Source organism: Nicotiana tabacum, chromosome 14 (genome assembly GCF_000715075.1).
Source record: "Nicotiana tabacum cultivar K326 chromosome 14, ASM71507v2, whole genome shotgun sequence".
In the NCBI taxonomy this organism is placed as follows: domain Eukaryota; kingdom Viridiplantae; phylum Streptophyta; class Magnoliopsida; order Solanales; family Solanaceae; genus Nicotiana; species Nicotiana tabacum.
Genome location: NC_134093.1, coordinates 18,013,794 through 18,039,696, shown reverse-complemented (window position 1 = coordinate 18,039,696; position 25,903 = coordinate 18,013,794). Strand labels below are relative to the sequence as shown.

Genomic DNA, 25,903 nt, shown 5'->3' with positions numbered 1-25,903 from the left:
ACTTAGGGAAATTTCTAGAGTTGACAAGTCTCCAAGACCAATAAAAAACTTTTTGCACAGTTAATGCAAATCAAGAAGAAATTGATGAGTACCCAAAAAAGTTGAAGTCTCAACCAAACATTTATATTTAGGAGTTGGGCATAGTTTTGGCAAATTCAAAATTTAAATCGAAATTTGTTTTTTTCTTCTTTTTGGTTTAGATTTTTGAACTATGGATTAGATTTCAGATTTAATTTTTATAATTTTTGGATTTCAGATGGGAGGTTGGATTTGGTATTTCAAATTTTTGGATATAGAAAAATCTAAATTTTTTATTCTTTATATTTAATGCTACCTATTAAACAATAGTCCATTACTATATGTCAGTAGTAAAAGTCCAATACCGTACCCGTTAGACTTTATCTCCTGTATTATAATTATTAAGTTCTGGCAGAATACTTTCTAAAATGGTTTTAGATAAACAATTTGTACTCGTTAAGTAAAGTTTTTAACAAAAATATAGATTTGGGTCAAAACTATGAATTCTACCGAATATATAACTAGAACTCTTAGCTCTACCTGTGTATATTAATCGGAATGCACAACAGAGTTTATTGAAGCAAAAGAAGAAAAAAAGCCGACTGCTTTTTAGTAGCTTCCTTTATAGGGTTTATTTGGTATCTAGAACCACAAAATTTATTAGCTTCACCCAATAATTAAATGCTCACTCAAAATTTTCAATCTCTCCTTTCCCTATGTCAAATAGTAAATTCCTTGAATAATTTTTATAGCATGTTTGGCCTAATTTTTCCAAAGTCAAAATTATTATTTTTTACTAAAACAAAAAAAGTTCGTTTTTTCAAAATTGAGGTGTTTGGTCAAGTTTTTGGGAGAAAAAAAAATTACTTTTAAATTTTAAGTAGAAGCAGAAACATGTTTTGAGAAGTAGAAAAAATTAGATTCTCCCCAGAAACACTTTTGAGAAAAATACACTTAGAATCACTTTTGAAAAAGCTTGGTCAAATATTAATTGTTACTACTTTTAGCAACAATCCAGCTGGATAGTTAGGAAAATAATTGAAGCCAGGAAATGATACCCAAATATGAACCTAGAGCAGAATTGCCAAAGGACTATATATGGGAGCTTTTCTATAAAGAAAGCATATCTGGCCTTGCTCCCACAGTATCGAAGGGTATCTTGGAAGAGTTTTGTACTTGAACCTTGCCTGCTGACGTGACATCGTTAAGGGGTGTCAAAATATATAAAAGTAAACATACCAAAAAATTAAGGGGAGTCAATACATAGTATATATACATATAATTTATTTTTTAAATAGCTACACAGTGTATTTTGCCGGCTACAGTTGATCAATTACAAAAGTGGGGCATACATGTGCCAAGCACACGTGTGTTATGTGAATCAGGGTTGGAGGAAACCGCAGAACATCTTTTCTACTCTAAATGCTTGTGGAAGTCCCTACTAACGTGGATGGGTGAAAAGAGACAAATGGGCACATGGGAAGATGAAGTTAACAGATGGACAAGCGAACAAAAAAATAGCAAAGCTAGAGCTGGAGTTCTCAGCTTCTTATTTGCGGCTTCTGTCTATCACATATGGAAGGAAAGAAATGTCAGACTATTTCAAAACCGCAAAAGAGAGATAGCTCATAGAATCAGAGAGATTGTCCTACAACTACACATCAGAGGACAGCACAATCGACACTGGAGAAAGCTGTTTAGTAGTTTGAATAGTCTCCCTATCTTGATGTAATACGCCAAAAATGCCTACGTCTCTTCATAGATAGATAGATAGGTTAGGAATAGTTTCTTTTTTTGGAGCGCTAGTTCGAGAGTCAAAAAGAACTAGTTGATGTACATAACTATGCCTCGTTGAATAAAAAAATTCAGTTTGACCCAAAAAAAACAAGCAATATTATGAATTTTCGAAATTCACAAAAATGAAAATTAATTTATCCAAACACAAACTGTTTCTCAATAAAGAATACTTTTACAAAAAGCACTTCTCAATATAAGTTGAAGCACACCATTTTAAAAGTATCTTTGTGCCGGTCTAGCCCAACACCATTGACACACATCTGGCTTAATTGTTGTGTTCCAATATTCCAAACAAAGAAACTTTAATAAGCTGAAGGCACACCATTGTAAGGATCACCAAAAACTGCAACATTGCCTGGCCTTGAGAATACAATCTACAAGATAGAAGCACCCTTTATAAGTTGTTTTACTTACTTCTCAGATTTAGTGAGATAGTTTCAAGATTTCTTGTAAAAAGATAATGGATAAATGCATGTATTTACTATTGAAGACATAATTTAATAAATAGGAGTCATGTCTCTACTTGGACTGCTTAAGTTTTCAAAGATTTATCAGCATATACCTGATAATCTCCTAGTGTGCACGTTTTGAATCCAGCAGCACAGTAATCAAAGTAGTACTCCCATGTTCGTATGAACTTGTCGTCGAATCCCAAAGCACGAATTTGGCTAGTGACACAGTTATCAATAGTCAAGTATAAGCATTTAAAACTGATCAAGCTACAAGGACCATTCTGGACTTATTTTGATCTTGTTACCTTTGATTTTTCAAGAATTTTTCTCGCCAACATCTCAACGTCTGATAGTAGTGAATTCCTATCTCTTCCAGGTGCACTACACTGCATTTATATCATTTATCAAATGCTTTCAGAAAGAAATGCTTCTGAAAATGTGACAAGCATAACAACAACAACGACAATAACAACAATCCCAGTGAGTTCCCACAAGCGGGGTCTGGGCAGGGTAATGTGTACACAGACCTTACCCCTACCCTGGAAGAGCAGAGATGCTGTTTCCGATAGACTTTAGGCTAGAGAGTAGATGAAAAGAAGCATTGGCCACAAGTAGTAACAACAACAACAAAATGTGACAAGCGTGCTGGTGCAAATTCACAAAATGAAATCTTTGTTACCATAGTCTGGATGCTGCAGCCATAGCTGATGTTACTCGATTTAGTGCAGGCAAGCATCCACCTGGGAATATATACTCTTTTATGAAGTCTGAGCTCCGCCTGTATTCTTCGTATCTCTCGTCTGGTATTGAAATGAACTAAGGAAAGCCAACACTTTGAAAATCAGCATAAAAAATTTGAAAGGAAAAGTGAACAAAGTGGAATGTGTTAAGAGGCCACTTTAATTCATTACCTGTACAACTAGAAGCCCATCCTCTGCCAGCGCAGTTTCACAACAAGAAAAGAATTCCCCTATGAAATCATGACCAACATGTTCTAACATCCCGCTGAAAATGATCATTAGTACAATTTTAACACTTGCTCGACATGTAATGAGTACAACAACAACAACAACAACAAACCCACTGAGTTCCCACAAGTGGGGTCTGAGGAGAGTAATGTATACGTAGACCTTACCCCTACCCTGAAAGGGCAAAGGGACTATTTCTGATAGACCCTCGACTAGAGAGTAGATGAAAAAAAACATAGGCTCGACATGTAATGAGTAATACAATATATCCAGACGTAGACGGATAAAACCTCACCATGATATAATCCTGTCATATTTGTAGTTATTTGGCATTTGGCGATAGTCACATAGGAGAAATGTTATTTGATCCTGTAAAAAAGTTTCATTGAATTGAATATTGTAGATAACCCTAGCTTTACAATAGACATTGTAAGTACTACACCTGAAGGCCTGCTTGTTGAACTATTGATTGTGCATACTTTAGTTGCTGCTCGGAGAGAGTTACACCAGTATATTTACATCCTGTTTGCTTGACTACTTCAACAGCCAAACTTCCCCAACCAAATCCAATCTCTAAAATGTGATGTTCCTTGCTAATTTTAGCCTAAATAAAATAGAAGCAGAATCAAATTAGGCCTGAAATTTATGTCGAAAGGGGTGTGATTTTTACTTACTTGATCACTTACCTTTTTGATGAGAAGAGAAATCTTTCTAAGCTGTGCAACTTTCAGGTCTTCATTCTCACTCTACAAAAATCAAGAAAGAAAATTAAACACCATGGAATGAGATTATACAACAACAAATCCAGTGTGGTCTCACGGGTGGGTATGGGGAGGTAGTGTGAACACAGACCTTACCCCTACCTTGTGAAGATAGAGAGATTGTTTCCGATAGACCCTCGGCTCAAGAAAAACATGTAAAGAGAAGAATCCATGTAAAGGGAAGCAGTAACGATAGGGAATGAGATTATAAAAAACAGGAATGTAGTTTAAAATTATAAGGCGAAAAAAAGGTGGCAAGCATTAAAAAATTTGAGAGCTAACCTTGAATATTGCACATGAGTATGTCATTGTCTCATCCAGAAAGAGTGAGAAGAGTTCATTACTCTGAACAAAAAGTTAACACAATGCTGATTAATCTTGCAGCCTATTTTAAACAGAGAAAATTACATGAAAACAGAAGGAAGAGATTAATCTACAATAAAAAATATACGCAGGACTAAGTAACTTCTATTTCAATAGTGATCTTTGACATCTGTTACATACTTTGGCTGATATAAGATGCAAGTTATTTAATTACCAGGTCATAATGGCGAGAGATATTCCGTCGAGCCTTTGTCAGGGTGTTTTGATTTGAAACATGTTGAATGAAATATTTTGCCGATGATAATGCTGCTGTAGAAAGCAGTGGTGTCCACCAGCCTCTGGAGAACAAAGTAACAAATAATTTTTAACGTATGAACTAAGTTGCAATTTCCTAATTTCAGTTTTAATAAACTACTTACCTTTTCTTACTAGACCTTGTGACTGATGCTTTCAAATCTCTGTTGGCAACAAATATCTGAAAAGGAATTTCAGGAAGTTAAGTACAAACCAATAGCTATTTACAAAGACATTGAGTCATTTTCTTACCATGAAAAGATTAAGAAGACCTTCATTCTTGTCGACGAAAGAGAAATCCCCATGAATAAAAGCATCTGCAAGGCCTAAGTCACCTTGAGTTGCAACCTGCAACAAATTATCTATATCACAGGATTTGTCTAAATTGGGAAACTTTTAACTTTTCTTTTTGGCTTTATCGCTCAATTACTTGTAGGGGGCAGGAAGAGAAGCCTTGGCGTAACTGGTAAAGTTGCTGCCATGTGACCAGGAGGTCACGGATTCGAATCGTGGAAACAACCTCTTGCAAAAATGTAGGGTAAGGCTGTGTACAATAGACCCTTGTGGTCCGGCCCTTCCACGGACACCGCGCATAGCGGGAGCTTAGTGCACCGGGCTGCCCTACTTGTTGGGGGCAAAAGAAACTTTCAAGTTACCTTCCAGTAAAACTGTGTACTATGAACTCTAAGAGAAACTTTGAGAGAGCATTTCTTGTCTGTTCCTTGGAAGGTGAAAATTGTACCTCCATTTTCCAACAAGCTGTGTAACAAAAAATTTATGAAGTTACAATCCAATATTAGAAAAAAGAAACTCAAATATGCGCGAGTACAACATTTTCAGCATGAATAATTAAGACCAAATGTGATAAAATAAGAAATAGGATAGATGGAAATAAACAAGATGTTAGATATGTATCTGCTACTATTTTAGGATTAAAGCAATACAAGGTGAAACTATTATCACTCACATTATGCATCCTGTTTCAATGAAACTTTTGAGAAATCTAGTAACGAGGAGACGTGCTCCTGTTTCAGGCCAGGTTGGTACCATGTGTTTGGGATTGTCCAGAATACTACAATTCCTTCTAAGTACGCCATCTGCAGCAGTCACACCCGCCTGAGGAGGAGCAAATAGATAATCATCCACATGACAACAAAGGGACAACAAAAGCTAGAAAAGACTCCAAATTGCTTTCAGAGTAAGGTATAGTTCAAGTTATTAGCAGAAGTAGTACTACCTTTAGTCCATCCTCATGTAAGCCATAGCCTGAACGTATTGCAATAAATATACATCAATAAGCAGTGAAACTCAAAGCGGAAAATAGAGTCTGCACTAAAGGGAAGGAAAGACTAAAGTCAGAACAACTCAAGCTACAAGCATTAGCAGTTGTTTTCCTTTAACCTTATGCGGAAAAAAACAGTGTATAGACCAAGGCACTAGGATCTTGTGCTCACTCACTGGCATCAAGTTGAAACGGAAAGAAAAACAAAAAAGGGAATGAATCTCTCTTTGCAAAGACAGCTTGACTGCTGGTTTAGTCCCCTTAATCCCAACGGCTTAGGGCTATTTCATCTAAATAGTATCGGAGTCATTTTATCCGTGAAGAGCCAGGAGAGAACTATCAAAAGTCCGGAGTCCACTTTGGGCCAAGCTCGCGCAGTTTTCTCCAAAAGGCCTCACACCATTAAGAGTATCCCTACAACTTATATGTCGCTTCCTTTTTTTTCCAGCTACCAATGTGGGACTTTGTTCGCACACTCAACACTAGGCAAGATAGAAGGTTACAAAGGAATTTCCATCTTGAAGCAACTCTCCGTACTCTGCATAAAAGGAGATTCATACCTTGATATGCTCCACAAAACCATATTCCTCTCTTCCCTTGGATTTGATGTAGCTCGGATGAAGCTATCGATGCAGCAACTGAGGGTACTGGGTGGCCTGTGGTCCACTTAAGCATCGTATGTTCTGGTGTGTGAGGAGGATTAAGAGTTACGCAATAAGGTTGCTCCGTCCCACCAAGGTTCTGTAGGTTTATACATTTCAAAGATAAGAGGATAGTTAAATAGAGAAAAGACTTCCCGGCTGAAGAACATTATCTTCTACTTTCTATATAAGGTCTTAAATCACTGTATTGCATAACACACCTGGATTATATTGAGCCAATATGTCATGCTTCCTCTACTATTCATGGTTCCAAGAAAGTTCAAAGCACTCCATGCTGCTGGGTCGCGAGGCAGGAATGTTTTGTCACGATGAAGGAAAATATCACTGTCGTAGAGGAAGAAAAAATGATTTTTGCAACATCATAAATCTTATTAAGACTATGGTCCAATCCACCAACTCACTTCTTTCGAACCAGGCAGCAAGAGAAATAAGAAATAGGGCTTTTTCAAGATTATGTAGTGCTCGTGAGGTGGCATTACTAACTATATTGATCATGATCTCCAGTACGATTGTCATATTAGCTCAGAAATCAGCAGGTTGTAGCTGTTACATTGACTACAACCAGCCACCATTAAAACATGCATTTTAACCTAACTTCACTAAAGCACAAAATAGAGCTCCTCTGGTAACAGAAAATACAAATAGGAACATGGCTATACATTTATTACCATTACTTAGAGGAGCTCTATACTGTACAGGAGTCGAAAGTACCTACAGATATACTGGAAAGCACCCAGAATTCTTGTTTCATCATATGTTGCCTCTTTGCCTAACATTTTCAGAGTATCTGGAGCATGTCCAGCCATTACGCATCCATCATATACTTCTTTGGCACCATCATTGCAAGCTATGGTACAACCTGCACGGGCTCTTTCTTTTACAGTTAGAATCATGAGCAGTTCGTAGCTATGTGATGGTAACACAATGCAGCTGATTGAAGTTTTCCCCTTGGATGAGCACCAAAATAAGCTCTATCTAGACCACTATCACTTGAAACAATATCATAAAATGAATATAAACTAAAAAACACATGTTCTTATAGTGGTCAATGAGGTGGTGCAAACTTTGGAGACCAGGGTTCAAATCCCGACACAGACTAAAATCAGTACATGATTTCTTCCCACCTGCGCCTAAGCCTTGGCGGAAGAGCAACCCCGTACCTGTGCTGATGGGAGGTAACAGTCACCCGATGGAATAGTTGAGGTGTGTGCAAGCTATCCCAGACACCATCGTGTTACACTAATAGATATCAATGAAAACCATCTTCATCATTTCTGGTTTTACCTTTCCAAAGGACCATTTTCAACACATAAAATGAAAGAGAGTTTTTCATTTATAAATTGCCCTCAGGTAAAATAGCCTATCCGTTTCCCAACAGATATATGCCTATCTACTATTAAGATAAAAGAAACAGCACAGTGAACTCTTGCAAGAAGCCATAAATAAAATCAAGTTAGACCTTCTTCATTTGTCGATACAGAATTTACTTCACAACCAGTTCTTATTTGGCAGCCTCTCTTCTCCAGATCCTCCTTAACCTGAATCCAGTGCCCCCATCAAATCATTCTCAAGGATGATATATGCTTAACATAACAAATCATGCAAGAAAGTGAAAAGTGGTAATTGCCTGAAGTTTTCCTCAGAAAAATAGTAAAAACTTCGAGGTATCTATGAATTAAGAAAATCACCTTGTTTACATATGCATATGATTTCCATCTTACAGTGAGCAATTGAGGGAGACTAAAGAGCTGTAAAGAAAGAAACAAAAGCACCCTTTGGCACAAAGACAATAAAATGATATATGTAATCTACACACGATGTATGCTAATTGAACAGTAGATAAGAGAAAAAGAAACCTGAAGAAGATGGTGGTCGCGGAAGAATGAAAGAATGGAATAAGCAGAAAAGCCCATTACTCCTTCCGAGGGGCATGACCAAATTGAAGAGCATATTGGAATCTGTTAAACATATGTGTAAATTGCTTCGACAATAGTTGAATGAACAAAAAGGGCAATACAAGTATATATATCAAAATCAAGAACTACGACAAACAGCATGTCACCAGATAAGACTTCTGAAATAACTCTGAATAGCCATGTGACTTAATAAATTGCCCTATTGTTTTGTCGCAATCAATGTCAGGATTGTTGTCAAGTGCTTCAAGGTAGCTGCAATGCAGTCAGAAAAGTATTCGTTACAAAATAAACTTCATTGGAGATAGCTCTTTCCTTGACACATATATAAAGAAAGCGTACAAAACAGAACGATTTAGTCCATTTTAATCAAATGCATGATGTTCAAATGAACAAAGAGACTCTGTGCTCTAAATTTCTAATGAGATCAGAAAATCAACAAATTGGTCAATGGAATTGATTAATGATAAGTAGTCACATATATAAAGATAAATAAGTTGTTAGTACCTTGTGACATCCTGCTTGAACTTGCTAATTTCTCTAATCATTTGCCAAAAGTATGGATTCAACACATTTTTCTTCTGTGCAAACAAACTAGAGAATCCATTTCGGGTACCCCATTCGCAACCATGGCCATGGTCTAAGCTCACTGAAAATGACATATCGGAGATCTCCGTATCAGCTCCAAGGAACACAAAAAATTCCATCATGTTTGGATAAGTTACCTATCAAAATACATCATTTCAGCATTCTCACATGCTCACCCCACAATATGGGGTTAAAACGACTCTAACTTCAAACATTTCCAATTGAATGACAAGAAAAAGGATACAAAGAACAGAAATGGTAGGAATTTGACTGAATAGCCCAATGAATATACCCATAGAAACTCAGATGATGGGATTTGCTTCACGAAATATTGCAGAAAGTGAAGTAAGACCTGTCTATTTAGTTCTCTACTAACAATATACCATAATTGAGTTTAACGTTGATCATGTATCTTTCGTCATTGACACACCAGTATGCATCAAAGCAGTAACGCCCAGGCATAACTGTCGAGGCATTGTCCTATAGTTGAATTCCTGAATGCGCCCTTAAAGGCCCCATATTTTCCCTCCCATTCAGATGTGGAATTTGTTTAAGTCTCACAGTGAATTGAGTCCAAAAGACGCCTCCAGGATCCGGTGAAGGGTCGCACCCCCTACGAGTGTGATGTAGATAACTTAGCCTAATGCAAGCATTAGTGGCTGCGTCCACGCATGTAGGTCACACGGAGACAACTTTACTGTTGCTCCAACTTTATCTGCCCTAAGTTTTTCATCTCATTTTGACGTGGAATTAAGTTTTGTTAGATTAGTTAGTGTTGATAGGTTAGCTTTTAAGGGGAGGAAACTTGTCCCTCCCCGGAAAAATAAAGAAAGAAAGAATTTGTCTTACATGGTTTGAATATTTTGAAAGATATTTTGGAGAGAAAATAGAATTTGACTATATTATTAATAGTCAAGATTGAGCATTTGTGCCTTGGGCTAATTAAGTAGTCCAAAATTAATATTTTTAGTCACCTATTATTTTCATTATTTAATAAAAATGTTTTTAAATTATAAAAACGGTTTAAACAATTTATTTAAACTAAAAAGGTGCCTGTTGGTTTTTAAAAAGGTGCCTGATGGCAAGGGTTAAGTCTAACAGAAATACCCACTTTCCTCTCCAAAATGAAACACAGCAGAAAGCAACAGTTTTCCTGCTGCTATCTGCAATTCACAAAGTTTCTTTTAGTGAAAATTCGAGTTAATTGTTAGTACTCGAATTTCATAGGCTTTGTAGAATTCTAGAGCAATTCTGGCAACGAAAATGAGAGACTTAAATACTTTAAAGACAGTGACTACATTATCAAGGATTATTTCGTTCCCCATATTCTGCTATTTTTTATCTAACAAGTCTCAGAGCAAATTGACTCTCTAGTTTTTACACTCAGGGTCTGCAGTATTGTTGGCTCTGACTCAATATTGGAGCTCTTATAGTTTTGTTTTCGTAGACTTTAACCTAAAACAATATGGTCCGAACTTTTCCAATGTATGTTTATCTGCCTAAATTTCAGTCAAAAGAATCACAATGAAAAAATTCATTTGCAATGTATGTTTATCTGTTGCATGGGCAGTCGACTGATGTTTCAAGACTTTCAAGATACTAACACGCTTTTTCTTTCTTTTTCCCCGCTGTTTCTTACAATAAAATTATCGGCCTTTTTAATCCAACTACTACTAGTTATTTCTAATTAGTGTGTATTGAAAATCACCTCTGTCCGTCTATGGATTCGTTTAATAACAACCATGGACAAAGGCAGAGGCAGGATTTGAAAATTATAGGTTTAGTATTCTAATTATTTTAAGTTACTGGGTTCTAAATTAATAATTTGTGCATAATTCAATAAATTTGTAAGATAAATACAGAGTTTGGATAAAAGTTACTGGGTTCAGCCGAACCCGTATCGAAAGGGCTAGCTCCGCCCCTGCGGACAGAGCTATTTGGGCGGAAGAGGGTTCAGCGAACCCTTTGGCAGAAAATTATACTAGATATATAAGGTTAATTTTTTTTTTCAAGTATATATTTGTAATACCCTATATTTAAATAAGAGCAATTAAGTAATTAAAAAAAAGAAGAACAAACTAATAAAAACAAAACCAAAAAAGAAAAAGAATAATAAACAAAGAGAATAGAAGGAAAAAAAAGAAGTAAGGTTCTACCTATTTTCACAAAGGAATTTATAAAGTGGGGAAGAACAAGGTAAGTTAAATTTACTCAACATAGCCTGTTAACAGTTGTTTCGTTAACTAGAAACAAGAAAAGATAAGTTACTCTTGATTTAGCACAAATATGAATTTTGGATTAGATGAATAAGTATTTTATTAATTTCATAACAAACAATCTAGCCTAGTGATTACAGGGTTCGTTAATAAGTATTTTGAAGGATTCCGTACCTAACGGCGGGTTCGTTAGACCTGATGCACATTGTATATACAGATTACAGTTATAGCCCTCGCTAGTGGAAATATATATAAAACTAGCATACAGTTACAGTTTTCTTAGTTACTACTCGTATTGCACTTTCTTTCCGAATTTTTGAAATGGGTTTAGTATTATTATGTTGGCAAGGTTGGTAATTGTGGGATTGAAGTTGGCGAATGGGAAATAGAGGGAAGAAAGTGAGCTCCCTTTTGCTTTGGAAAGAGCAAGTGTCCCTCATTGGTGGTAGAAAAAAAAGAGAATGCACTTATATTGAGAAAGCACTTCCCTTGGTGTTAAAAAAGTTGGAAAGAAAGTAAGCCTTGTATCATCGTCATCGTCGCTCGCTCGGCTCGGCTTTGGCTTCGGTCAATGATTGATTGATTAATCTTTTTGGACAAAATTTCTTTCAATTATTTAATTAATTAACGAAAAGTGCAGTGCTAGAAAATGACTATAAATATGCCTTGATCCCAGAATCTTTCTTTACGAAATTTTCTGATCTTCTTCTTCTTCTGCGCAAATAAATTCCAGTGTGATTTACAGCCATTAAGTGGTTCGCAGTTCATCAGAGTTTTTTTGTACCGATACACTAGTTAGTTAAGTCGTTCTATCCTAGGAGGATAATATTCCAACACCTCGGGTACTTGAGGGGAATGATTTCCTTAAGGATACACTATGCATTTAATGGGCTCGATTTCATTCCGAAATAATTTTAAGCTTCTGTTTTATTATTTCGACATTCTGTTACTGCTGATTTTCTATTTCTGTTTTTCTATTACAGAAAATTTACCGTTTTATTATATTATAGTATTACAGTTTGACTAACAATCTTAAGAAAATTATTTTTATAATGTAATCTGTATACTGCTTTGGAGATTAAAACCTTTGTGGTTTTCTACTCCGTCTGAATTTTTCTATTTCTGATTTGAAGATATAAAAATTTTATCGAAGTATTAAAATTCAGAAACGATTTGAAGAACATAAAAATTTCATCGTTTTCTTGTGAAATAGTATATAAAAACTTCGATTTTTGTCTATTAAACGTATTGTTTATTATTAATTACACTAATATTTATTGTTCTGTTTTTTGCCATTAATTGAACTATTCTATTGTTGACAGTGAGAAATGGCAATTGATAATGGAAATGCTTCTACGACTATTGCGGCAATGACGATAGCCTTGTCAAGCCAAACTGTTGTACCACACGTCGAAAAATCGGGGAAATTTTCTAGAGCCAACTTCAAAGGATGGCAGCAAGGGTATTTTTTTGGCTTACCACACTTGGTATGCAGATATTTACCAGTGAAGACCCTTCAGTGCATGCCGCCGACATGCCAGACAATGAGAAGTTTATGATTGTTGAGACATAGAAACAAGCACATTTTCTTTGCAAATGCTACATCCTAAGTATTTTAGAGGATGGCTTGTACAAAGTCTGCAATGTTATGAATATTTCGAAAGAATTATGGGATGCACTTGTTAAGAAGTACAAGACTGAAGATGTGTGTTTGAAAAACTTTGTGGTTGCCAAGTTTTTAGACTATAAAATGATAGACAGTGAAACCATTGGAACCCAAGTTCAAGAGTTTCAACTTATTTTCACGATCTTATTGCTGAAGGTATGGTAGTGAATAAAACATTTCAAGTGGCTGCAATGATTGAAAAATTATCTCCGTCGTAGAGAGATTTGAAAAACTATCTAAAGCACAAGCATAAAGAAATGAAGTTGGAAGATCTTGTGATTCGTCTCAAGATTGAAGAAGATAATAAAACAGCCGAGAATAAGTCTCGTGAAAGTTCAACGATTATGTGAGTTAATATCATTGAGGAGACTGCTCCAAAAAGTAAGAAGAGGAAGAGATCTTCTGAACAGACTAAGGAGCAGAACAAGAAAAATTCAAGAGTAACTGCTACAATTATGGAAAAGCTAGTCACAAAGCCCCTGATTGTCGTCTCCCGAAAAAAGACCAGAAAAAGGGACACGCCAACACAGTGGAGAAGAATGATGACGTTGATGATCTGTGTACAATGCTGTCGGAATGCAACTTAGTTGGAAATTCGAAGGAGTGGTGGATTGACTCTGGAGCCACTCGACATGTTTGTGCTGTCAAAGAAGCATTTGCGACTTACTCTACTGTTGGTCCCGAAAAGTGCTTTCCATGAGAAATACTGCAACAGCCAAGATTGAGGGTTTTGGGAAGATATTCCTGAATATGACTTCCGGTAAGGTGTTAACGCTCAACAACATTCTTCATGTTCGCACTATCAGGAAAAATTTAGTTTCAACTTCTTTACTTGTTAAGGATGGATTCAAATGTGTATTTGTATCTGACAAAGTTGGTGTAAGCAAGAATGATATGTATGTTGGAAAAAGCTACCTCATATAGAGCCTTTTCAAACTCAATGTAATGGTTGTTGACAGTACTAATAAAATTTTAGTTTCTTCTTATTTATTGAAGTTAAATTATTTATGGCATATTCGTTTAGGACATGTCAATTATAAAACTTTGCGGAAGTTAATTAATTTAGAAGTATTGCCTAAATTTGAGTTTAATAAATCAAAATATTAAATATGTGTTAAATCTAAGTTTGTAAAGTATCCTTATAAGTTTGTTGAAAGAAAATCAAATCCTTTAGGCTTAATTCATACTGATATTTGTGATATGAAGTCAAGACCATCTCGTGGTGGAAAAAAGTATTTTATAACTTTTATTGACGATTGTACTCGATATTGTTATGTTTATTTGCTTAATAGTAAGGATGAAGAAGCAATTGAAACATTTAAGCAATACAAGAATGAAGTAGAAAATTAATTGAATAAAAATATTAAAATAATTAGAAGTAATAGGGGTGGAGAATACGAATCTCCATTTGCAGAAATATATTCAGAATATGAAATTATCCATCAAACTACTGCCCCTTACATACCTCAATCCAATGGAATTGCGGAAAGGAAAAACCGGACATTAAAGGAAATGATGAATTCTTTATTAATAAGTTCTGGATTACCGTAGAGTTTGTGTGTGTGGGGGGAGGGGGGAAGAAGCTATCGTTACAGCTAACCGAATACTTAACAGAGTACCCACAACAAAACGCAATATATTCCATATGAAAAATGGAAAGAAAGAAAACCCAACTTAAAATATTTCAAAGTGTGGAGGTGTTTAGCAAAGGTACAAGTACCTTTACCTAAAAGGGTAAAAATCGGACCACAAACTTTGGATTGTATTTTTATTGGATATGCTACAAACAGTAAAGCATGTTGGTTTTTGGTTCATAATTCTGATAATCCCGAAGTTCATGTTAATACGGTAGTTGAATCAGATAATGCTGAATTCTTTGAAAATATTTATCCGTATAAAATTCAATGTGAGCCATCAAGTGAAATACCTAAACGACCAGGGAAAGAACCAAAAGAAATACTCCAAGTGAACAGGATCCAAGGGGTAGCAAACGTCAAAGAGCATCTGCTTCCTTTGGACTAGATTTTGTGACCTTCTTGCTTGAAAATGAGCCTCAAACTTTTAAAGCAGCTATGTCATCTTCTTGTGAGCATGTGATTTTTACCTCACTAAAAACACTCCCACAAAAATTAATAAATAGATTTTTTCTTAATATTTTTTAAATTTTGGTAATTATTCGCAATTATTTGCATTTAGTTGTATTTTTCATGCATTTTTAGCATTTTTGAAATCATAGAAAATAACAAAAATATTTAAATCTTCATCATACAGCAGTATTAGGTTTTAATTGAATCTAGCACCTAATTACATGATTTGATCATATTATTAGAAGAAAATCACAAAAATTATTTATTTTTAACACTTTTTAGTTTTAGTGTTAAAATTAGTAATTTTTCTTTTAAATAATTTAAGATTGGCTAATTATAAAAATAGTACAAATAGATAGTTAGTTTAATTTTACAATTTAAGATATTTTAGTACTTAATTTAGAATTTAATTAAATTAATTAGATTTTTATGGTTAATTAAACAAAAGTGGGTTAAGTTAAATATTGGCTGGACTAGGCCAATTTTTAACCAGCCCAATCCCACACACCCAGTCCAGAACAGCCCAAACCCCAGTCCGGTCCAACTCCTCACTTAACCAAAACGGCGTCGTTTTAGTAACGACGATCTTAGCCATTGATTTTCCCTTGATCAACCGGCCCAAAACCCCACACCACATTCCCTTATAACTGTCCTAAAGACCCCTACCCCCCCCCCCCCATTTTCGCCTCAGAGACCCCCTCTCTCACACTCTCTCTCTCTCTCTAAACTCACCCAAACCCTAGCCGCCTCTCCACCCTCCGCTCTGAGCCGCCGCCAGGAATCACCTACTACGGCGGCAACACCCCAAATCCACCCAAACTCATCGTATACACTCCCCTCACCCTCTAGAATCCTACCATAATAACCAATCCCCCCAAAACCCCATCAAAATCAACAGATCTTAGATCCCAGAAACCCTAGCCCCGCCGCCGGAAATCGCTTACGGCGGCGGCGACACTCTAAACCCGCCCAAAATTATACCATATACTCCCCATACCCTCTTAAATCTTATCCTACCAATAGATTTCCCAAAACCCCCCACCAAATTTGTTGAATCTTAGATCCAAATTTCCAAAAACTCTATACTCCTCCCCGTCTCTCTCAAGAACAGAAAGATCGAACCCCCCATTCCCGTATCTGGTTTTTCAAAGGTCCTCATGCCAGGATGTCCCATCAGGGACTCAAGTTCTGGACGGGTCTCTTGGCACGAGGACTTTTGGTGACCGGGTGATGTTTCAAATCGATGTGCACTCTCATTCTCTGGTTCACAGTCTATTCCTTGTTTCTTTTCTTTTTCTGATTTTTAAAATAACTGATTTAGACGTTTAACTGTTATTTGGATTAGTTCAATTAAGATAGGATTAATTAGTTAATTGCATGTTATTTTAGATTATGCGAATCATTTTTAATTAGTTTAATGATTTAGCTAAGTTCAATTATTAGGTTGTTTCTGTTTGTGTGATCTTTAATTTGGTCTTAGTTATTTGATTACTGATATTTGAATGAATTAAGGGGGTGAAAGGGTAATAAATAGAACTTTAAGGGGGTTAATTAGAGACCAAAACTAGAGAATCTGAACAGCTGTCCAGGAAGTTTCTAGAAAAAGGGGCTAAAGTGTAATGAAATAATTGAAATTAGGTAAAAAAAAAAAAGAAGAGGTAAAATACATAGGAAGTTTCTAGAACAGGGACAACTATCCCAATTTGATTATAAATAGATAAGGATGAGAGTGAAATATCCTGAAAGTAGACAGTTGTCTATTTTTCTATTTTAGGAAGGTGCCAGAAATTGGACAGCTGTCCATTTTTTCTGTTTTGGAAGATGCTCATTTCCTGATTTTAAGGGAATGCTGGCAGATTCCCTGAGCCCTTTTATTCCTATCCTTTTGCATTCTTATTCTATATAAGGGCACTCACACTCTTTCATTAAAAAGGGGGGGGGGGACACTTTCAGAAATTCCACTCCTTGCATCTTCATTTTTTAGAAAACTTTCTGGAATTCCAGCTTTAAAGTTGTGGAAAAAAAAGAGCAAGTTTCTTTTATCTTTTCTGGGATCTAAAGTCGAGTTTTCTTGACTTCATTTGCTGCTCGTTCTTCATTCTTGCTGGTTTTCTGTTGCTGTTTGGTTCTTGCTGCACTTTCTCAACTTCAGAGGCTTATTTTTTGTTTTCTTTACTTATTTGGTTCTGCTGGAATAGGTCAGTTTCAAGCCTTATGTATTGCATTTGCATTGAATGACCAAATATGTTTATGTTCATGTTGATTCTTGCGTGTTTTGGTTTGTTGGTACCCTAATATCTGGCTTCATGAGTTGTTTAATTCAAACGTGATTGAAATAGTGAAATTAATTTGAAATGTTGCAATCGTTTGAGTTAATCCAATGTTTCTGATTATTCAAGCATTTTTCATTAGCTGCTGAATTTGTTAAGCTTGAATGAGATCAAGGTTCTCTGTTTCAATCTTGCAAGCTTGATAACAGTTCAAACAGAAGTTTCATTATGATGTTCTGTACATAACTATGTGTTGATTTTAGGCTACCAAGAGCTTCATCATTGTAGTTTGCGGATCTAACCACTAGTTGGTCAGATCAGTAAATTCCAAGGCCATGGAATGGATTCAAAGTTCAGCAGAAAGAGGTTTAGGTTGAAGATTTAGTTATATTTTGTTTTGAGTTAGCTTTTAGTATAACTGATTCTGGTTCTGTATGCTTTTAGTATAAATAAATTTGGTTTTGTAAGTATTTAAAAATAGTTGAGTCTATTACCCCTATGAGGATTGTAATTGGAATGGCCAGTAAGTGTGAAAAGAATCTTATCATGACACTCATATCAATTAAGTGGTGATTGAATGTTTTATAGCTCTCATAATTTGTATTGTGGTTTCAAAACTTTAAAAATTGATCTTGTTTTAGTGATAGCTTGCAATGTCGTATGGCTCTCGTATTTGAATTGTTGTTTCAAAACTTTAAGAGGTGATCTTGTTTTAGTGATAGCCTGAAAAACTGGTACAAAAATCTATTTTTTGAACATATTTTTGGCTTGAAACAATTGGATGTATAATGGGCTAGACATGCGAAATCAACCCATTAAGGGTATTGACAAGCAGGTCTGAATTTTGGAGGTCATTGGGCCTATAAATTGGCCCATACAAATTTTATGCAAGTCCTCATGCTCCATTAGGCTTTAGTAATTTCAGCCGTAATTTCTTCCAATAATTTGTTGATCCACTATCATAACTTATCTCTTATATATATACCTAATTTCCAAATGATCAAGTCTGGAATATTTTAGTAGGCCCATTTCCAAATTATTGTCCCTCAATAACATCCCATAACTAATGGACAGCTATAGGCAAAAAATCCAAACTTAGCAAAACTCAATCAGCTTGTAAATATTCGTAGAAATGTTGTTAGACACGTATTTAACCGAACTACCGCAGTTATGTACACGTCCGCGTGACATGATTATGATTTAAATATGAATACTCGTAGAAATACTTTAAGGCGCGGCTTAAATTATTATTGTGATTGCGTACACGTTCGCGTGACATAATTATGACTTCCGAAATTAAATTGAAGTATGCGTTTGCGCAACTTCAGCCAAACAATCTTTATTAATAAAGCAAGATTAATTGTGTACATGTACGCGTGACATGATTTTAACGCCCTAAATAAAGCGAATTTACACACATGTAATCCGTTTTAAAGATAAATCCATAAACGCCATAATTAAAAGCACTAAAAGATAAAATGCACTTATGTTTAAAATACGTAATAAAATAATTTAATTAAGCTAGGTATGATTAAAGCGACCGTGTTAGAACCACGGAATCTGGGAATGCCTAACACCTTTTTTCGGGTTAACAAAATTCCTTACCCGGTCTTCTGGTTTCGTAGACTTTAAACGGAGTCAATCTTCCTCTATTTGGGATTTAAAATAAATCGGTGACTTAGGACACCATAAACTATTTCAAGTGGCGACTATGAATTAATGAAATAATCTCGTTTCGAATAATGTCACTTTAATTGGAAAAATTCCTCTATCTTCCTCGAAAAAAAGAAAGTGTGACACTTCTGATTTAGTATTTTGGAAAAAGGTAGTCAATAATGAGATTCAATCAATTTTGGATAACCATACATGGGAATTGATTGATCTTCCTTCAGAAAATAAGCTTTTAGGTTCGAAATGGATCCTTAAGAGAAAAATAAAAGTTGATGACACTATTGACAAATATAAGGAAAGATTTGTTGTCAAAGGTTATAGACAAAAGGAAGACCTTGATTACTTTGACACTTACTCGTCAGTAACGAGGATGACATCTATTAGGGTGTTAGTGGCACTAGCAGCTGTCTATGGTCTTGAAATCCATCAAATGGATGTTAAACAGTTTTCTTAAATTGAGAGTTGGAGGAAGAAATTTACATGAAACAACCTGAGGGTTTTGTGGTTCCTGGTAAAGAAAAGAAAGTATGCAAACTAGTTAAGTCGCTTTATGGACTTAAACATGCACCCAAACAATGACATACTAAATTTGACCAAATAATGTTGTCAAATGGTTTTAAAATCAACGAGTGTGATAAATGTGTTTACATTAAACACACTCTAGGTCATAAAGTCACTGTTTGTTTATATGTTGATGACATGTTGATAATGAGCAAAGATATGACAGATATAAATGCTACTAAGCGCATGCTAGCTAGCAAATTTGACATGAAAGACTTAAGAGTTACTGATGTAATCTTAGGAATCAAAATTCACAAGACTCCACAAAATCTAGCATTAGCACAATCTCACTATATTGAAAAAGTACTTAACAAGTTAAGTATTTGAATTTCAAGATTGCCAAGACTCCAATTGACGCGAGTTATGCACTTCAAAAGAATGAAAGTGAAAGTAACTCACAACTGGAGTATGCAAGAATATTTGGAAGTTTGATGTATATCATGAATTGTACCGACCAGATATAGCATGTGCTATTAGCAAACTGAGTCGGTTTACAAGTAATCTCAATCAAATACATTGGATGTCAATGAAACGTGTTTTGGGGTATCTGAAACATACCCAAGACTATGCTCTGCATTATAACAAATATTCCTCCGTGATTGAGGGATATAGTGATGCAAATTGGATCACCGGATCATCTGAAGTTAAATCCACAAGTGGATATGTTTTCACAATTGGGGGTGGAGCACTGTCTTGGAAATCATCCAAACAAACGTGCATCGCCCGTTCTACAATGGAATCTGAATTCATAGCTTTAGACAAGGCCGGTGAAGAAGCTGAATGGATCCAAAATTTCTTGGAAGATATTCCATTTTGGCCCAAACTCTTGGCACCTATATGTATACATTGTGATAGTCAAGCAACAATAGGCAGGGCATGGAGCATTAAGTATAACGAAAAATCTCGTCACATACAATGGAGATACAATACAGTTAGACAACTACTCTCTAGTGGTGTTATCACGATTGACTGCGTGAACTCAAGAGATAATGTATCAGATCCACTTTAAAAAGGCCTATCTAGAGAGGCAGTTGAAAGATCATCGAAGGGAATGGGGTTAAGGCCCAGGACAAGTCATTATGGCGGTAACTCTACTTAGCAAACTGGAGATCCTAAGAGCTAGGTTCAAAGAGATCAAATAAAGCTATGAATGACGGTTCAACATTGTCAAATAACTCAACTCATTCTCGTGATGAAGACAATGTTTAAAAATCAGGATAAAGCATTAAGGCTTTTTTATGAGTCAATAAAGCTTAAAACTTCTTAATGATTTGCTAAGTCTGACAGTAAATGAGCAGATAGTGTGTCTATAGGATTATATGTTTAGAAATCACCTATGTGAGTGTGAAGCGTAAGCCGCTTCAAGGGGAATGAAAGTAAAGGCCCATTCTTTAAGCACTCATGAAACCACGCGGTGTTCATGGCTAAAATGAATACAACCGTGAGAACCATAGATGGTTAAGGGTTGATTGTGTAACTTATGTTGTCTAGGTATACAACAAAGCTCGACGGTTCAAAGATATTAAATTTACCGATTGACCGAGTATATCCGATATAAGTTCACTACGAAAGTTCAAAGGAAAACCTACTTATCGAGATGCAATTAGTCCTTGCATGTAAATCACACACTCGTCTGTGCATTTCTTTATCTTATAGTCATTCCCCATTCATGTGGGGGATTGTTGGGATTGAAGTTTGGTGAATTGAAAATTGAGGGAAGAAAGTGAAGAGAAAGTGAGTTCCCTTTTCCTTTGGAAAGAGCAAGTGTCCCTCATTCGTGGTGAAAAGAAAAGGGAATGTGCTTATATTGAGAAAGTACTTCCCTTGGTGTTAAATGATTGGAAAGAAAGTAAGCATCGCGCCGCCGTCGTCATCGCTCGCCCGACTTCGGATTCGGATTCGGTCAAAGATTGATTGATTAATCTTTTTAGATAATTATTTAATTAATTAACGAAAAGTCATCCCGGAATAACCCAGGACCCACCTGTTCCAATAGCTATGGCTGTTTCTGAAAGGTTGCAAACTTTTTAGAAAACAGTGCTAGAAAATGGCTATAAATATGCCTTGATCCTCTTTCTTTATGAAATTTTCTGATTTTCTTCATCTTCTTCTATGCAAATAAATTCAGTGTGATTTACAACCATTAAGTGGTTCGCAGTTCATCAGAGTTATGTTAGTGAAAACTTGGTTTTGGTTAGTTGATGAAGATTGTGACTGATTTAGGTGAATATTGGTTGGTTGTTATCTGTTTATGAGACAATTTTTTTTTTGAATAGGTACTAAAACAGAGGAAACTCTGCAAGATTTTTTATAAAATACCGATGAGGCTTACTTGGGGGCACTTGTACCTAAGCGCCGGTCATAATCCTAAATTAGGTCATGACAATATTTAAGGTGTTGACCACCGATAACAATAGCATAAGAAAATGGACAAAATCGCTAAAGTTCATCTAACTTATGCCTATCGTGAACAAAATACTAGACTGATGAACGTAAGAGTAAAGCCAAAGCAACAGTACTATTTATATTATTTGTGAGTGCGGCCTAACTCCCGATGAGGTATGAGTTTCAAGGTATTATAATATAAGTAGGCTAGAGCCCTCCAAAAAATTTACATACACCAAGGAAACTACCACATAATGATATTATTGTATAAACATTTCTTATATCATTATCTAACAGATACAATTTTCTGAATATTACTTGACTTGACACTTATTTAGAAGATAAGATAATACAACTAATAAAATTATTTAAATATATGGGCCACCTTAAAGTCTCTTAATAGAGACGTAACTCTCTAACAATTGGCCCACATATTATAGTTAGGCAATCTTTTATGATTTCCAAACCTAATAATATAGTCATACACTTTACCGTCAACTACTTAATTGTGCAACACTTAACCTTATTTAGAAATATTAAGGTATGAATTAGAGAGGTCATGCACTTAAAGAAACACTTTATTACCCGTAAGTACCTTAATGTTAGCTTATAGGAATACATTCAAACCCTATAACAATATCGTTATATTGTTCCGATATTCTTTGGCTTATATAGTGAATGATTGTTATACACCTATAATAACATTTGATGTTTTATATTTTTTAATTGTTATAACCAAAAATTATCCAAAAGTTAATTTTTTTTTATGTTGCATATAAAAAATAAAAAAATTATTCAAATTTAAATAGTCAAAAGATATACATATTTCACTAATTAATTACTAAAGAAAGCTAATATATTACAAATAAATTCATAATTAAATGCACAAAGATTTAAACTCTAAGGCACACATTTTAAAGCTTCTAGAAGATTAAATTCTTTCAAGATTAATAGAAAAACTCTGTAATTGTAGTTTGTTTAATAGATTCAAGTCTCTTACAAGAGATATAACGCTTGAATTGGCGAAAATTTTGTCTAAACTTTCAGCAAAAGGATATCTGAAAGCTTTCTCGGCAATCAAAGAATTTAACAATTGAGTTTTCTATCTCAGTTCAAGGAGTAATAGGTTGAGGTTAAAATCTTTAAGCTTATTATTGGTGATCTTAGAGATTCTACACGGTTGTTATAGAGAGAGAATTTTACAAAGAGTGTAGTGCTATAAAGATGGATGTTACTGTTATAGATGAAAAGTTATTATAGAGTTAAATATAGCATAAAAATCGATTCTGAGAAAAAAAAAATTGCTTTTAATTATAGTGAATGAATGTTATATAATGATATTGTTATAGAGGTATGATTGTAAGTACTTTAATGTTTACTTAACTCATAAATAAAATAAAAAATAATTATAAGCTAGTTTGACCATTTTTGTAAATTTACTCAAACACCCTCAAACCAGACTTACCTGATTGAAGAACATAAAACCAAGGTCAAGATGGACGCCATCGACGGTAACAGTCTTGGCGTGGCCACCGAGATAATCTTCCTTCTCATAAACCACAACTTTCACCCCAGATTTTGCCAATTCATATGCACAAACCAGTCCACTTATTCCTGCCCCAACCACTGCTACTTTCATTTTGAACCTGAGGCTTCAAGTTCACAACTGCAATAACAATTAAGATGAGATCATTGAGGTAAAATGACAAGAAGTTAAGAAAAGATAGTACAGTCTTGAAGTTTAAGAAATAAAGAAATACTTCTGAAACTTTAGGTTTAAATATGCCACGAACATTTATATTACTATATAATTATATCATTAAGGATAAAATAATAAGTTAAAAATTAAATTTTTACTAAATATAAATAGATATGTATCATTCATTCCGATTGACTAAAAAAGAAAGTGCCTCCAGGTACTAACAGTACCTTGTATTTCCAACTTTTCAAGAACTGAGTATGACCCTGAAGCAGGAAGAGAGATTGGGGGGAGGGGGGAGGGGGGGGGGGGGGGAGAGGTTATTGAACTAATATGAGTAAACTCTTCAAATGGTAAGAAGAAAAACAATAATCGATGGATGACTTAAGCAAGTAAATGAATACTACATTCACAAAACGTTTTTAGATCCCATATAAAATAACACACATTAGATATGCTCATGTGCATGACATGTAGTTTTTGGTGTTGAGGATATGAGAAACTTACCTCAAGGATATTATTGGAGTTTTGGAGTTGAAAGAGACCAAAAAATGCAGGAAGAAAGGAGATAGAGTAGAGTCTTCTCTCTTAATTTATGGAAAATCTTTAGCAGATCAAAGCCATCTCATAGTTGTAATATATAAAGTCATTCATTAACTCGTAATAATATTAATTAGTCAAGCCAAGCATCTTCATCACCAAAACACGTGTTCCATGATATATAGTTACTTCTTCTGTCCTAAAAATGATAGTATTTTTTGGATTTCAAGACTCAAACAAGTTATTCTTTCACCATGAGCTTTTTACATATACCCTTTAACTGTTTGAATTGTTAATATAATTATTTTGATTTATAATACTTCTTATTAGTTTTTAAATATATAAATTTTATTTCCAAATTCATAGTCAAAAGTTAAAAAAATTTACTCTCGAAATCGAAAAAAATCTTCATTTGGGACGGAAGGGTACTTAATTATCTCAACAAAAAAAAAAAAGGTATCATTGAGGAAGAAAAAGATTGTGTATCAACGACGGTTGATTTATAGTATTTGTTTTGCCAATCCTTTGATATCTAAATTATTTGAACTTTATCGCTCTCAAGTCTCAATCATACAATACTGATACATATGTACAAATATATATAATATGCAAATATATACACGTTGTCCACGCAGGGGCGGCTATTGGGTAAAGCCAATAAAGTCTAGGCTTTAGGGGGTCACTTTTACTAATAGGATCCTAAGCTTATACTCCCTCCGTTCAAGTTACGTGAACTCATTTGATTGGGTACGGAGTTTAAGAAAAAAGAGAAGACTTTTAAACTTATGGTGTAAAATGAGGCACATATATTTTGTGTGACTATAAATCATTGCATAAAGTTAAATTGTTTTCAAATAAGAAAAGAGGTCATTCTTTTTAGCACGAAATAAAAAAAAAATAGGTTCGCATAAATTGAAACAGAGGGAGTAAATTATTTTTAGAAAGCAATATGAGGTTTGAGGTTTTCTTAAAAAAACAAAGTACTGCATATATGCACGGTAGGGGTGTACAAATCGAATCGAAAAATCGCACTAAATCAAAAAGTCAAATCAAACCAATTAAAAAACCCGACTTGATTTGGTTTGATTTAGTTTGGTATTGAGTAAAAATATCCGACCAACCCGACATATAAATATATAATTTTTATATATACCTTTAAGATTTTATATAGAATTTTCTTTAAAAACTGTCTAGAAATATTTGGGATTCTCTTGCGGGATATAAATTTTAATAGAATATGAAGTGCTCCATATTTATTGACCTTAAATAATGGGTTGTATGATCACTTTCTTATCAAGAGTTACTGAAATGCGTTTGTCTCTTTGTTCTTCCATATTCACATCATATGTTAAAATCTATTAAATTCTTATATCTTTTTCGAATGTGAAGTGATTATTAATATTTAAGTATCATATTGATTTTTATGTTTAATTACTAAATTCGGTTAACATGAAAGTGTACATCAACGAAAAATTATTGTCAGACGACTAAAAAAATAACTATTATGTATTACTAATAGAATTCTCCCATAAGAATATTTTAATCGATAATATGTTTGTCAATTTTTTATATTTTTACTAAATTATATTTACTTATCAAATATTGAACAAAGTAATATTGAAATAATATTTAAGTAACAAAAAACTCGAAAATCCGAAAAACCCGACAAAATCGAACCAATCCAAACCGATATAGTTGGTTTGGTTTGGTTTTGATAAAAACCGAACCAACCCGGTCCATGTACGCCTT

The 25,903-nt window shown here is 34.7% G+C and overlaps 1 protein-coding gene and 1 long non-coding RNA gene across 4 annotated transcripts; one reads left to right on the top strand and one right to left on the bottom strand.

Moving 5' to 3' along the window:
* Nucleotides 1-1,912: 1,912 nt before the first annotated feature.
* Nucleotides 1,913-24,259, bottom strand: LOC107780831 (uncharacterized). 3 transcript variants are annotated; one of them, XM_016601425.2, is made up of 25 exons: nucleotides 24,122-24,259; nucleotides 23,381-23,581; nucleotides 8,979-9,196; nucleotides 8,621-8,726; nucleotides 8,415-8,516; nucleotides 8,247-8,306; nucleotides 8,018-8,096; nucleotides 7,270-7,417; nucleotides 6,759-6,882; nucleotides 6,457-6,637; nucleotides 5,852-5,880; nucleotides 5,582-5,730; nucleotides 5,271-5,373; nucleotides 4,867-4,962; nucleotides 4,740-4,795; nucleotides 4,535-4,658; nucleotides 4,279-4,341; nucleotides 3,922-3,981; nucleotides 3,678-3,839; nucleotides 3,531-3,604; nucleotides 3,179-3,272; nucleotides 2,947-3,083; nucleotides 2,573-2,653; nucleotides 2,378-2,483; nucleotides 1,913-2,189 (listed from the first exon to the last, which is right to left on the bottom strand). In XM_016601425.2, exons 2-25 carry the CDS (start codon nucleotides 23,552-23,554, stop codon nucleotides 2,118-2,120), a joined length of 2,598 nt encoding a protein of 865 aa, XP_016456911.1. In that variant the 5' UTR covers nucleotides 23,555-23,581; nucleotides 24,122-24,259; the 3' UTR covers nucleotides 1,913-2,117. The 3 variants fall into 3 exon arrangements, with proteins under 3 accessions (XP_016456911.1, XP_075085484.1, XP_016456912.1); XM_075229383.1 differs by having other exon boundaries at nucleotides 6,759-6,832; nucleotides 7,274-7,417; XM_016601426.2 differs by lacking the exon at nucleotides 24,122-24,259 and having other exon boundaries at nucleotides 8,979-9,120; nucleotides 23,381-23,521.
* LOC107780833 (uncharacterized) lies at nucleotides 16,976-17,848 on the top strand. The gene is made up of 2 exons (XR_001646906.2): nucleotides 16,976-17,226; nucleotides 17,562-17,848. It is a non-coding gene; the product is annotated as an uncharacterized LOC107780833 (long non-coding RNA).
* Nucleotides 24,260-25,903: the final 1,644 nt, after the last annotated feature.